Below are 15,057 nucleotides of genomic sequence, written 5' to 3' on the forward strand. Positions count from 1 at the left end.
CATCATTTTCTTGAATTTTCCAAGCTGCTTAAAGGCACAGTTAACTTAGTGTATGTAAACTTCTGACCCACTGGAATTGTGATATAGTCAATTAAATGTGAAACAATCTGTCTGTAAACAAATGTGGGAAAAATTACTCATGTCATGCACAAAGTAGATGTCCTAAACGACTTGCCAAACCTATAGTTTGCTAATATTAAACATGTGGAGTGGTTAAAAAAATTAGTTTTAATGACTTCAACTTAAGTGTATGTAAACTTCTGACTTCAACTGTAAGAGGTAATTTTACTATAAAAAATTAAATAAAAAAAACTAGGGATGTTCCGATACCATTTTAAAAAAAAAAAGAAAAAAAAAAGAAAGAAAAGAAAGAAAGGAACCTGTATAAAATCAGAAAAAAAAAAAAAAAAAAAAATATATATATATATATATATATATATATATATAAAATAACTGTAAAGGAAACCAAGAGAGATGAACTGTTAACTGTACTGGTTTCAAACTATTGTAACTCAAATAATATGTAAAGGCTGTCTAAGATTTATTTTTTATATATAAGGGGAGGATTATTTTTCATGACAAGAAGCATCTCTGTATGTTAACGTGTATGGCCCTATGAAATCCATTTTATTTTTTTTACAATTTATTTTTTATTTCTTTCACAAATTCACAAATTCCGCTGCTCTGTGTCTTATGTCCATCTGCACTATTTTTAATTGTTGGTGTATGTAAACAAGCACTAGCTGGGTGTCTGACTGTTTGGATGCGTTTCTGGCGATCTGCGCCTCAGTGCACCTATGTGTGTGCGTCATGTTTTACTGTGCTATGGACTGTGTTTGTGCAGCTAATATCAGCATGGACTGCTTGTGAAACAGTCATAATACAATTCAAGCATTGCAAAGGAACTGTTATTGAAGAATGGGGCAGTTAAAAACACTTGGACTTGACAGCAAAACTGTGAGTAAACATTTTAATATATGAATATTTCAGCCTGATCTCACAGTGAAATCGGAAAGAGTAGACCGACTTTTCTTTGGTCAAAAACAGTATACGTTGACTGAAATTTAGAAACACTGCCCCCAGTGGCCAAAGCAGTAAGTGTTGTGGGCATATGGGCACGTGTGAGCTCCATTTATGTCCAGTAGAGGTCGCACAAAAGTTAGTAGTGAATCAAGTTGTTTTCAGGTTTACAGGACGTTATACAATGAAGAGAAAAGCATATATTTATAGATTATATCCCCCATCCCAAACCCAACCCTTACCTTAACCATTAGTGGAGTAAAAAAGTAATGTTAGAGGGAAAAGTAAAACCTCCAGATCATGCTTGTCATTGATTATTCAAATGTGGTTACTGTCTGGCTTTGAACTCTAGTCTCCCATGCAGCTGATTCAACGTGCTGCCAATCGCGCCAGGTGGAAAGTTGAAAAGATTGCAACCACTGCAAACATGTCTGATAAGAATGCTGCATGTCAGCGCATCGGCATACAGTTGCCGATTCTAGGGTACTGAAACTGTCGGAAACATCATGCCAACTTCACATGTGATCATGTTGAATATTTCAAATGTCATGACTGTTTGATAGTTATGGTGCTGATGTGCTTGAATAAACAGTTTTAAAATATTCAGATGCAATGTGTTGGATGTTCCTTGAATGTAAACCCTGAAATGTAGTTTTACAATGTTGTGGACAGCTTGTTTATTCTCTTCCGATTGAGTTTCAAATATGGCTGAATTTGAGGGGCTGCACTATGTTAGCCAATCAGAACAGTGGGCGTTTATATTGAAATTTAATGGAGATGCTGAGGTCAAAACCAAGCATTTCAGTCAGAGGGCCAGAGACAGGGTGGAAAATTATCATTTATTACTAAACTATGACAGTTTTGGTGCAAAAGTGGACCTCAGGGAAGATAATAAAATTACAAAACAAATAGCATTTCATGACCCCTTTAAAACATAAGAATTAATGGTTATTTGTTTTACTTGTACTGTGCTCTGCTGTGTATAGTGAAATTGTTTCCTACTTAGAAATATAAATTGAAATGATTTGATATCACGAGAAAAAGGCATCACTTAAAGCAGTAAAAGGCTTTTATATAATTACGGGACAACTCAGTTAACTGGCCCTGCATCTTGAAGATCATCAAAAACTAGCACGGTGCAGAGAGTATTTTCACAAAGTTAATTAGCTAAAGTTGTATTTAAATGCATAAATATTTTCACGTTTAGCAGCAAAATAAATAGGCCTACACAGCGCAGATTATGACAACTGCTTCAATGTAGACACTTAAAAATGTCCGCGCCACACTGAAACGGAAAATATGATTGGTTAGCAAATATCCATTAGTGTCTGAATAGAACATTCTGATTGGTTTCACAAATTAGTCAGACTGTCTATCTTGCCCATGCCTTTAGTTCAGTGCTCCCACCTCCTGCTGCTCTGTGCGCTTTTAGAGAGAATTAATTAAATCCATTGCGAGCAAAATGACAGTTCATCATGACTGCCACTAGGGGTAGAAATACGACAGTCATATGCGAATGTCAGAGACAGTGAAAAGGCGGCTTCACAGCTCACTCAGCGGTTCTACGGCATCACCTCAGTAGATAAAAAAAAAAATTATAGGTCAAAAGCCTACGTTATGCCAGCCATACGTATCATTACTCATTTTAGGTGAGCATACGCAAAAAAAAAAAAAAAAAATCCTTAGAAAGACAGATACGTGGGCATCTGGCGTATGCTTGCGTATGCACTTGAGTACACTGCTGGGTGGGAATGCAAAACTGGAATGGCAGGGTGTCATGTTACATGAACATCTTTGTCTCATTGTGTTGCTGGGGATACATGAGACTCTTATCTTCTAAACTCAATGCCCTCCATCATGAATAAGGGCCCTGAATAACATAAAGGTCAAGCACTTGTCTGATAAACTGAATATGTCTTTGCTGTGGTTGAGATTTTGTAAATATAGCACACATTGTCCCACAAAAAAGAAAACATGAGTATATTGACAAATAATATGGAAGTGAACATTGAGCATGATATATCCAAATCAACCTTATCAAAAATATAACCAGCTTTTAGAATAAAAGGATGATTATAAGGCAAATTAAAGAACATAGTTATGTTTTCATTGTAAAACACAGGAGTATTCAAAGGTGTAAGGAGTGACCAACAACTTCTGAGGCAGACATGTCAGGCCCATGCATTTGTTAATAAAATAATGATTTTAGTTTTCTGTTCCAACAACAGGAAATAAACATCTAAACAGTTTAGTCTTGCAAATCTTAATTCCTCAGTAGGTGGCCTTTCAGATACAGTATAGCACAATACAAGCTTTCTGTCCTTGGTTTTCCATTTTTGCTCTAACTTCTTTGAAGCCAAAAATGTAATTTAATAATTTTACCATCAGTCATTCAAATTCAGTGGATAATTTGTGGTGTCTGTGTGTGTGCCTCATGCCGCCCCCCGCAAGATGCCGCCCTGGGCAACTGCACATGCCTAAATCCGCTACTGAACGAGAGTCAATGACTGTAAGCAGTTCAGTGTACCTAAGATCTCAATATTGTAACATCAAAACAGGACTTTCTGTACATATAACCTATGCAGTACATACTATAGTATAGGTTGTGTTGCATACTCCACAAACAGAAATTAAATTTTTTTGAAATTTATACGTTTTTACTTTTATACCTCCAAACTTTATTTATAAATTTATACACGCTGAACCTCAAATGATGCCTCTGTATGGAGAGTTTCTATAGCAGTAGTGCTGCTGTTTCTATAGAGCTGCTTTTGTTGTGCCCATGAAGGGGGAGGATCCCCCCCCTCCCAGCTGGGTTAGCTTTCCTCACAAGGATCACCAGCATCATAAGGAAATGAAAACAGGCATTATCCACATGCCTTGCCAAATGAACTGTATAGCCTGGGTGTCTAATATATACAGTACATAAAGACTGAGCAGTTGTTGTAGGTCTCCCTAGGTCAAATTATACATACAGTACATGATCACAGTAGAGATTCTGTATTGTTTCATTAAAGATTCATTTTTAACTCAATCATTTTTCAAGGTCCAAAGACAAGCGCTTCCAGATGATGTGGTTATTTACCTTTATGCTTTAAAATCACACGAGAAAAAATGTTTTGTGCAAAAATTTAATATATTATACTTTTTTTTACTTTATTATTTATTTAATAGTTAAACTTAAGCATTGAAAATAAAACATTACGACTTAAAGTATAGCTTGTACAATACAATTCTAAAATATAATTAACTTCTTTCATAAAAGATACCTATATAACCATATTAAAAATATTATGTGTGAAAAGCATAGAACTATCCAACATAATCCCTGATGGAAAGGTTAAAATTTAAATGGCATTTATCCAATAATTCAAAATACAAATGTTTATTATTATTATTATTATTATTATTCTTTATTAATATGTTTAATTAGCCTGAATTAAAACAGTGAAGTCAATGTGTTTCAGGTCAAACTGTGTTCCATTTTGGCTATTCAAAGTTCCTGCCTGGGATCTTTTGTCCAATTTTAAAAGGTGTGTGTGAATCTTTGTGTGAGCAGCTGCTACCATGCCAGAGTTGTTACACCTTGAGTGTTAATCAACAAAGTAGCTCATAGATTTGCCTACTCCCTCCACATACAGCCTCTCAAGTTCAGACTTTCCCAATCCCTGAGGGAGAACCTCAGTCACACATCAGTGCCCTGAATAGTCAGCACAGGATGCACCTAAATAATAACAACTATTGATACCTTGAAAACTGCCTTGAGGTATTACTGTTTATAGGTTGTAGATAGCCTACTGACATTCTACTGTGCTGAACTGACACAGTCATATGGTCTTGGCGACTGAAAGAGTATAAATTTATATATTAAGGCTTAGCAGTAAACTATTCACTTACGTGTCACAAATTGGGTCCTTTGGTCTAAAAACCACTTTTTGACTAGGTTGTCTGACACTTGGGATTAAGATTGTGATCAGACGATGCATATAAGTTCCAGAAGGACTAAATGTTCTGATAAACTTTGCTTTTTGACAAAAACTAATGAGATCTAGGATGTATTGTTCTAAGAGCTTTTGATCCTAAAACGGCAATGAGAACAAACAAGACTTTCGGTCGCTGTGTGTAAAGAGCTGAAAAGCTTTGAATATAAAGCCTTGCTGGTGTTGTTGTCTTTTAAACACTTTATTGTTGTTTGCTTGTTTGCATTTTAATTGTTTTTTTTATTTAATTAAATTAGTTGAGGTCTAAAATGAATTGGAGAGTTCAAAATAAATGAGCTGGATATGTCTATTAGAAGTATGTTAACAACATGCATAATGCAAAGTTAGTCCTGTAATGCCATAGACCCCCTGCTGTGGAAAGTCATCCTGCCCTCATCGTTAATCCTATTTCATTTTGTGCTAGCTCAGCCTACGTCTGCTTCTATGCTGTAGCGTGAACTGAATCCCCCTCAGGATCTTTGACACCTGTGATGCTCATAAAAAATTTATAGATGCCTCGCATCCCACTTGTCCTGAGGTATTCAGTACTTAAGGACTGATGGCACAATATAGACATACACATTAACAGTTGGCTGCCTGCTTAAGTTCTTTTAGGCATTTGTGTGTGAGAGATTATGTGTTTGTGTTTGCCCATGCAAACTGACAAGTTTGGGTTGATTTAAATAGATATGCTGAAACAGGGACAGACATATTCATTTCAAAGCAATGGGCTACAATAATTATTTCTTCATGCTCTCATTCCATTTTATTTTATGAATACCATTGCCATCAACACCTTTAAATCATTATTGGAATAGAACATTAGAATAGGTCATCAGATGGGGTGGAGAGTTATTTTATTGAGAATATACAAAGAAGGAAGGACAAATTCTTTCAGATCTCCTTTGAAAAGACAGATGTCTCCAAAAAAGAGCAGGTTATAATGTGGGCTACAGTGTTTGCACAGGTGTGTCCTAATGACCAGCAATTGAGCGGAACAGTCTGGTTCCGAATGTACTGTAAAAAATCCCATTAATTTTTCCATAGACCAATTGATTTTCATTGATAACTTATAAACATTTAAAGAGAGACCAACATTTGTTGAAGCCATTAGTATGCGTTATTTTAACTTAATTTGTCTGAAAACATGTTTAATAGTGGAATTCCTGATGAAGCCACCCGAGGCCCGACTCGTGGTTATCTGCCATTCTTCTAAATCCAGTGGGTTTTTTTAACGTGACGTCGCCTTGGCTCCCAAAGGGATTATGGGATCGTAAAGTGTCCAGTCAATCCGCACTTCAGAATCTCACCGGAAATAGTAGGTCGTCCGGGTATTTCCAGCTTACTGTTTTATGAATACTAAGGATTCTGACATACTACTCCATAGGCATATAATAAAGTAGGGAAGTATGGATATTCAGATGCAGTCTACTGGGTGACCACTGAATCAGTGTTAAAGAGGCTCTGGCCAAAAATAAATTTGGAAATAAAGAGATAAAGAAAAAAGACAAAGTGCAGCTGAAAACACATCAGCCACAGATGGTTGATAAGTAGCAAGATTTCTCTAAGTTTGTCAAGTATATGCCTTTACAAGCAACTCTCCCAGCCATAGCATACCACAGTTGCTTTACATGTAGAGTTAAATCCTACACTGTAAAAAAAATCCTGTTAAATTTACAGTAAAAAAAAACTGGCAAAAAATACGGTAACCACGCTTAAGGCTTTACCAGATGTAATTTTGATGCCTGTATATTTTATGGTGCATTACCGTTTATATTATTAAATGATAGAAACTTAATACTTTAACCTTCTAAAAATCTGCTTTTCACTTTATAATGTATTGTTAATCATCATAGTAATTACAGAAGGGCACATGATGCCATGAAGTTCATCAATAGTGGCCCTTCCAGAAGCAATGACCAATAAACATGTAGAGACAGTGCTCAGTGTCACTCACACACAGTAGTAGTTTTAACCACCATGCAAACCACGCAATTGCCCCGCCCCGGCAAGAAAGTTCAGCAAAAAAAAAAAAAAAAAAAAAAAAAAAAACGCTTAAGGGGTGAAATGATGTTCTGGGTACACGTGCAAATACGCTGTATGATATATATATATATATATATATATATATATATATATATATATATATATATAGACAATCCAAACTTGTTTCGCACATATGCTCTCACTCACAGATACGCGAGAATGGATGAGTTAGCGGCCGTTCACACCGAACGTGTTTTTACCTGTGTCTGCTTTGCTTTTCCATTGTTTTCCTGTGTAAACATGCGCTGGATGAACGTCAGTGGCGGACTGGCTACTTGGAGAACCGGGACTTTTCTCGGTGGGCCGGCCGCTGCAGTGCAGAACGCGCCACAAAACAGTACAGGGGGCAGCGATATGCAGAAAAGGATAGCAACTGGAAAACATGCATTCATTATATTTAACTAGATTTTTATTTCATTAAACATTTTGAATGTACTTGGCTACAATAGTTGATAGGATGAATTTTAAATTATGATTTAAAATTTTCAAAATGGGGCCGCGGCTTGGTCGGTTGCTTGGGGCCTCAGAAATCGTAAACCCACCCCTGCTCACACAAACACTTAATACCATCAGGGTAACACGTGAAATTAAAATATAAATAAATATTAACTAAACTACATCAAATATAACACAAAACACCCCAATTTAGATAAGTGATATTAAAAATAAGAAACAACTATTCCCATAAAATATAATGAAATGTGATGGGTAATGCAGGGAATTTTGGGAACGCCTGATTATTGTTTTTTTAAACCATAATTTTAACAATATTTTACCATTAAAAAGTACATTTACTCTCTTGTTAAACATAATATTAATTTTTACCATTAATAATATGGTAAAATCATACTTTTTACATGTAAAATTTTTTATTTTTATAACATTGTACTGTAAAATTACATGTCTTTTTAAATATATATATATATATATATATATATATATATATATATATTTGTTTTGTTTTTTTTGTTTGTTTTTTTTTACTGTATATTTTAAGGCCCGTTTACCAATTAAAGTTTTTTTACTGTAGTATTTTTGCAGTCTTTTACCATTAAAATTACAGAATTTTTTACAGTGTAGATCAGTCTAGACCACATGTTCCTATTACACCAGTTCCTTTAGTTAATTGACCTTGTTTTCTTGGGGATTTGAGCTGGTGGTTTGCCTCAACCCAAAAGTAAGTAAATGTCATTTTGATTACACTTAGGCCTAGATTTATTGATATTTTTCGGAGGGAAAAAGAATGATAATGTAGTGGCTATACTCGTTCTAGAATAATAATAATAAAATAAAAGAAAAATGTAAAGAAAAAAATGCATTTGAATGGGAGTTGTATTGCTAAACGTTTGACATAAATTATTCATTTCAACAAAACGCCAAAGAATATGTAATGCACAGTCTGGTAACTTCGGCAAGAGAATATTTGCAAGTCCAAATATGCCATGTACTGCTTGGTGTTCGTGGTGCCTGGTAACACGATTTTCAATGTAAAAAATAGTCTGGTGTATTCAATGAGAAAAGACTGCTAAAATGCTTTTCTGGTTACCAATACAAAACGGTTTCTAGGGGCTCTCGTGGCTGTGTAACCACTGGCAACACATTGAAACATCTCTAACCCAATCACAATCAGTAGCACCACGAGCGCTCGTATCCTCAGCCAATAAAATCCATACAGAAAATGATTGACGTGTCGTTCAACCACCTGTGTTTGAATACGATGGTTGGCGTTATTTAAAGCTGGGAGGAGTTCGTTGAGTTTCGCAGTGTAGTCGGCACGCGGCGGGAAACTAGTAACGGGCAGTTAGACGTGTTTTTATATTTTTAACGTGTTTTTTTTTGTTGACGTTTCACCATGAGGGAAATTGTTCACCTGCAAGCTGGTCAGTGTGGAAACCAAATCGGTGCCAAAGTGAGTTATATTTTTGATCACGTTAATAGAGTAATAGTAAATTTATTGGGGTCGCGAGGACAATTTGTTTTATATAAAGTTGGCTTGTTATATTTATAAAATATGCACTTATTTAGAAAATTAGTTAGGATACAAAAGCGTATAGCGATCTAACTCCCTAAAGTTTTCATATTTCTATTTTATTAGAATTTTTACAGCTCTGCCTTTTTCTCTGAACACCTGTTGAGTGATTTGCTAGTAACCCATGGCAACAGTGCAAATGGCCAGTTCAGTTATTGTTAAAGTGTTGATGTGTGACACGCAAACATTGAACATTTTAACTTTGCGTTAATATTGCCGCCTTATATTTTCTGCTCTACTGTTTAATCAGTTTTGGGAGGTGATAAGTGATGAGCACGGAATCGACCCAACGGGAACTTATCACGGAGACAGTGATCTGCAGCTGGAGCGGATTAATGTGTACTACAATGAAGCCACTGGTGAGTTTGCATCTCATCTATTATCATAAATACTATGCAATAAAATACAAGTACGAAAAATGTTGTGCCTTGCTGTAACAGGTGGAAAGTATGTTCCCCGTGCTGTTCTTGTCGACCTGGAGCCTGGAACCATGGATTCAGTAAGATCTGGACCATTTGGACAGGTCTTCAGGCCAGATAACTTTGTCTTTGGTAGGTCTGACTTTATATCATTTTTGGAATTTAATATCTGATTTTAGTGCTTGGGGGGGGGGGAGGAATTAGCAATGTAGAATTTAACTGTATTGCTTCAAACATAGGTCAAAGTGGTGCTGGAAATAACTGGGCCAAGGGTCATTACACAGAAGGAGCTGAGCTTGTAGACTCTGTTCTGGATGTGGTCCGTAAGGAGGCAGAGAGCTGTGACTGCCTGCAAGGCTTCCAGCTCACCCACTCCCTTGGTGGAGGTACTGGGTCAGGCATGGGCACCCTACTTATCAGTAAAATCCGTGAGGAGTACCCAGACCGCATTATGAACACCTTTAGTGTGGTACCCTCACCCAAAGTCTCAGACACCGTTGTGGAGCCTTACAATGCCACGCTTTCTGTCCACCAGCTGGTGGAGAACACCGATGAAACGTACTGCATTGACAATGAGGCGCTATATGATATTTGCTTCCGTACGCTGAAACTCACTACGCCCACCTATGGTGATCTCAACCACCTTGTTTCTGCCACAATGAGTGGGGTCACCACCTGTCTGCGCTTCCCTGGTCAGCTCAATGCTGACCTGCGGAAACTGGCCGTCAATATGGTGCCTTTCCCCCGTCTGCATTTCTTTATGCCGGGTTTTGCCCCTCTCACCAGTAGGGGGAGTCAGCAATACAGAGCTCTTACAGTCCCTGAGCTCACCCAGCAGATGTTTGATGCCAAGAACATGATGGCAGCTTGTGACCCCCGCCACGGCCGCTATCTTACCGTTGCTGCTGTCTTCCGAGGTCGTATGTCCATGAAAGAAGTAGACGAGCAAATGCTGAATGTCCAGAACAAGAACAGCAGCTACTTTGTGGAGTGGATCCCAAACAATGTCAAGACTGCCGTTTGTGACATCCCACCTCGTGGCCTCAAAATGGCTGCCACGTTCATTGGCAACAGCACCGCCATCCAGGAGTTATTCAAGCGCATCTCTGAGCAGTTCACAGCCATGTTCAGACGTAAGGCGTTCTTGCATTGGTACACTGGTGAGGGAATGGATGAGATGGAGTTCACCGAGGCAGAGAGCAACATGAACGACCTGGTGTCCGAGTACCAGCAGTACCAAGATGCAACTGCAGAAGAGGAGGGCGAGTTTGAGGAAGAGGGTGAGGAGGAGCTTGCATAAAGGGTTGACAAAGTTCTTGTTCACTGTTCTGTTCAATTTCATGATTGTTGGTTTGTTCAATTTCATGATTGTTGGTTTGTCTTTTTGTTCTGTTGCTGGTGAAACTGAAAGAGTGGCAAGCTATACATGCATGCAAATTTCTATTAAAGACCTAAATGTGATGTCAGTCAAAACTGAGGTGTCTTGTCGTTTTTCTTTGCATATTCATTAGGGCTAAAGTAAAGGGCAGATAAAACTCGATAGCTTTATCATCACTAATGTTACTGGTTAATTAAATTTGGCCCACAGAGACCATGATGCTTTGGTTGTCTGTCTTTTGTAGTTTTGCTGGTTGTCTTTTAGTGGGGGGAGACAAGTCCTAAAGATTAGTAGTTTATTTTTATTACATGAACAGTATTTCACTGCTACTTTCTGAAACTGATATCTCCATCCTAAATAAAAGCAGAGTCTGTGGTGTGTTGAGTGTTCTAACATCTGGTGATACCAGATTGCCATCCAGTGTCTAAAACTGTGAGGCCACAAATGGAGATCTAGCAACAGGAGATGTCCTCGAGCTTTTGAAGTTCCTTTGTCTCTAGGTGAGAAGGTCCAAAGTAAACAGAGTTTGATATTTGAACAAAATGGGAGCATTTGTACATGCCACAATGTGTCTTATCAAAATCTATGAAATATTACCACATTGTCCTTTAGCAGATATGAATGATTAATTATTTCTGAGTGTTTTTATATTAGAGATTATATTTAAAGGAATATACTGGGTTTAATCAATGGAAGTTAAGCTCAGTTGAAAGCCTTTGTGGCATAATGTTGATTTAGCACAACAAAAATAAGTTCAACTCGTCCCTCCTTTAAAAATAAAAAAATAAATCGAGGTTACAATGATGCACATTCAATGGAAGTGAATGGAATTTTTTTGAAGGCTTAAAGGCAGAAATGTGGATCTCATAATTGCACTTGCATTCATTTTTATAAAACAAGCATATTGTTTGATCTGTAAAGTTGTTTGTGTTTATTTTTACAGTAGTTTTAGGATTTGTTACATCATTACAACGAAGATGTAAAATTGGATATAATTTTACACAAAAGTTTAGTAAGCGATTTTTTTTTTTTTTTTTAATTTTTTTTTATTTTTTTAATCATCACTAAAATCAATTTAAAACGCAGTGTTTACGTCTTGTGGCTATACTTTTGAAACCGTATTTTAACGTTTACGGATTGGCCCCATTGACCTCCATTGTAAGTGCCTCCTTGAAGCCCAGGTTTTTACTTTTTTTTTTTAAAGAAAAGGAGGAACAAGGCAAAATAAATTTTTGTGGTTATCAACATTAAACCACAAATGCTGTCCGTTGAACTTGTATTGAATCCTGAATATTCCTTTTAAAAATTTGCCTTAATATTAAGCCATGTTAACTTGGAAGTACCACAACTCGAGCAAAATTAAAGTAAATTCAAAACTATTGCATCAAGAATATAAAACAACACTTAGCCTATCCATAGCAGATCACAACAGCATAGCCTGTTACAGTGGAAGGAATGGGCAGAACTTGTTCGTCGATACAAAATTGTAGCTTTTTTGTATAATTTTAAAATGTGTAATTATTTAATCATTATGCAACCACTATAACCAATCCAAAAATAATATTTAGCAATAAAACGCAACTACTTGAACGTAGATTTTATGTTTTCTCCAGCAGGTGGCGGTGGAGAGTTACTGAAAAGGTCCCTCGTGAAGAGATTTGATTTTGAACAACATGAGTTTTGATTCACAGATATTCTGTACATGCTGCATGGATCTTTTAAATATTGATTTGTGCTGAAATGTTCTCACGATAAAAGATATGTGAGTCATACACTGGAATACACACATGCATAGAAGAACAAAAAGGGTTTTTAAAGAGCACCTATATCTTTGCTTCATAGTTTTTGTAACTGCTAACTCGCTACATTATCACATAAATAGGAATTGCGCGTTTCCACAACTTTATTAACCTTAGATGAATAATTTATTGAGTATCGATAATGATGCTATCATATAAAATCTTGACAAGACAGGTCTAATAGAGGAAGCTCTTTCAATGCAACGGTAATTACGTTAATTAATGTGAGACAACAATCTGGCCCAATTTCATGGAACATTGAAGGAAAAAATCTCTGAGTGGAATTACTTTTAATCTGCATAGAGCAGAGGGAGAAGGAACATTAATTGAATCAACTAGCTGTGTTCCTGGAGGAGGGCTTGATTTATAGAGTAATGGTGTCTTTTTTTCTTTTTCTTTTTCTTTTTTATTTTTTTACATATATACAAGGGTCCGGGGTCCCTCAGGGGCCGCAAGAGAGTGATAGGAGGTTAGCGGAAAATGTCACAATTTTTTTTTTTCAAATTTATTTATTTTAGTTTTGTGGACATTATAAGCCACTTTAATTTATTTCTTAAAGTTCATCTCTCCCATCCTTGCAACATACATACATTCAAGAATAGTGTGTACTTGTGTTCTTGTGCATCTTTCTAGGGAGTTCCTCCCTTTTCTTTAGCTTATTAAGCTGATGTCTGATGTTAGCGTTTTCCTCCACTAAAACAGAGACTTTCGATTAATGCTTTCCATAATAGCATACTTTGAAAATGATAGTTTGAAAACTGAAAAAAAAAAAGGTTTCATACTTAAACGGATTAGTGTGGACGTGGCCTCAGAGACTAATGTCAAGATTTATAGTGAAAAAAAGAGTTACATTTTCTGTTCTCACCCAAAACCAATTGGATCGCTTCAGAATACATTGATTAAAACACTGGAGTCTTATGGATTACTTTTATTCTGCCTTTAAGTGCTTTTTGGAGCTTCAAAGTTTTGGTCACCATTCACTTGCACTGAATGGACCTACAGAGCTGAAATATTATTCTAAAATTCTTTGTGTTCTGCAGAAGAAAGAAAGTCATACACATTTGGGATGGCATGAGGGTGAGTAAATGATGAGAGAATTTTCATTTTTAAGTGAAATATCCCTTTAATACAAAAGTAAAGTACCACTAAATATTTTCCTGATTAACCATTTCTTTTGGCATTAGTACAATAACAGTATTAAAACTATTTACTTTAACGAACAACATATTGTCTTTATATTAGGTTATTATACTTAATTTCTCACATAGTACAAATGGTTAAAAAATACATTTATATATACAGTGTGTGTGTGTGTGTGTGTGTGTATATATATATATATATATATATATATATATATATATATATATATATATATATATATATATATATAGCTGCCTATATTTTAGGAAGGGGGTTTGTCACAAGAGAATCATCACATTTTGGGGGCTTTTGCACCAAAAAGTTTAAAAACTCATGTCTTATGATGTTTGTTTATTAATTATAAGCTTCCAGTGACCATTGGCAATACCTCCCTCTAAATGTAATCTCCTCAGCAACGATTTTTCTTTATATTGATGGCAGTAGCTAAGCTGTATATTAGTGTCAGTTTCATGAGTACTTAAGTTCTCTTTTTCCTCAACATCTACTCTGAGCCTTATGTAGTCAAAAGGAGAATTGATGAAAGTAATAGCCACATGTTCAATTTTCATCAGTTTTCATTTGTAATTATAACTAATAGTTATCTTTTATTTTAGCAAATGATTGAGGTCCTAATTTATTCTAAACCATATTTGTGTCATATTCTTTGCAGTTCATTTAGTAAGTAAAAAGGAGAAAACACAACAAATTATGTATAAAAAAAAAAAAAAAAAAAGGGAATAATCAATTTATTATTATGTTGTTGATGTTTTTTTTGTTTTTTTTTTTCTTCATGTTTTGGTTATTGAACATACCATGGTACCATAGTATTAACATGGGTCATTTTGGACATACACCATGATAATATCACAATACTGTACATGAATATGGTAATCATTTAGTACCATGGTATTACCATCTGATACACTGTACCATAGCACCGCCAAAAACTTTTTTGTAAAGGCACAGTTCTATTATAGAGTTCCCAGTTATCCATATCTTGCTCAAAAGTGGTAATACAAGCAAAATACAATAAACTGAAATAATCCAGCACAAAAGGTTACATGAACCCACAAGATTTTCATATCATTGAAAAAAGAAGTTCAAAACAGATTGTATTCCAAAGTCTGATACAGTGAGCAAAAGCACACTTAAGAGCTGCAAATGGGATCTTTTGCTGTATCAGTTTTTACAACCTAATGAATGCATGATATTTGATGTTATTCCTTTTTATTGTTTTTTGTGATTT

The 15,057-nt window shown here is 35.8% G+C and overlaps 1 protein-coding gene across 1 annotated transcript; it reads left to right on the plus strand.

The window, feature by feature from the left end:
* Positions 1–8,797: 8,797 nt before the first annotated feature.
* LOC127440074 (tubulin beta-4B chain) lies at positions 8,798–10,960 on the plus strand. Its single transcript, XM_051696455.1, has 4 exons — positions 8,798–8,955; positions 9,326–9,434; positions 9,516–9,626; positions 9,734–10,960. The coding sequence occupies exons 1-4, from the start codon at positions 8,899–8,901 to the stop codon at positions 10,792–10,794; spliced, it is 1,338 nt and encodes a 445-aa protein (XP_051552415.1). The 5' UTR covers positions 8,798–8,898; the 3' UTR covers positions 10,795–10,960.
* Positions 10,961–15,057: the final 4,097 nt, after the last annotated feature.

This window comes from Myxocyprinus asiaticus, chromosome 4 (assembly GCF_019703515.2).
Source record: "Myxocyprinus asiaticus isolate MX2 ecotype Aquarium Trade chromosome 4, UBuf_Myxa_2, whole genome shotgun sequence".
In the NCBI taxonomy this organism is placed as follows: Eukaryota; Metazoa; Chordata; class Actinopteri; order Cypriniformes; family Catostomidae; genus Myxocyprinus; species Myxocyprinus asiaticus.

Excerpts from the sequence above, each read along its gene's own strand:
- LOC127440074 (XM_051696455.1), top strand. The coding sequence starts at position 8,899 with ATGAGGGAAATTGTTCACCTGCAAGCTGGTCAGTGTGGAAACCAAATC. Across the intron at positions 9,435-9,515 it reads GTACTACAATGAAGCCACTG|GTGGAAAGTATGTTCCCCGT; the intron begins GTGAGTTTGCAT and ends TTGCTGTAACAG. Across the intron at positions 9,627-9,733 it reads GCCAGATAACTTTGTCTTTG|GTCAAAGTGGTGCTGGAAAT; the intron begins GTAGGTCTGACT and ends CTTCAAACATAG.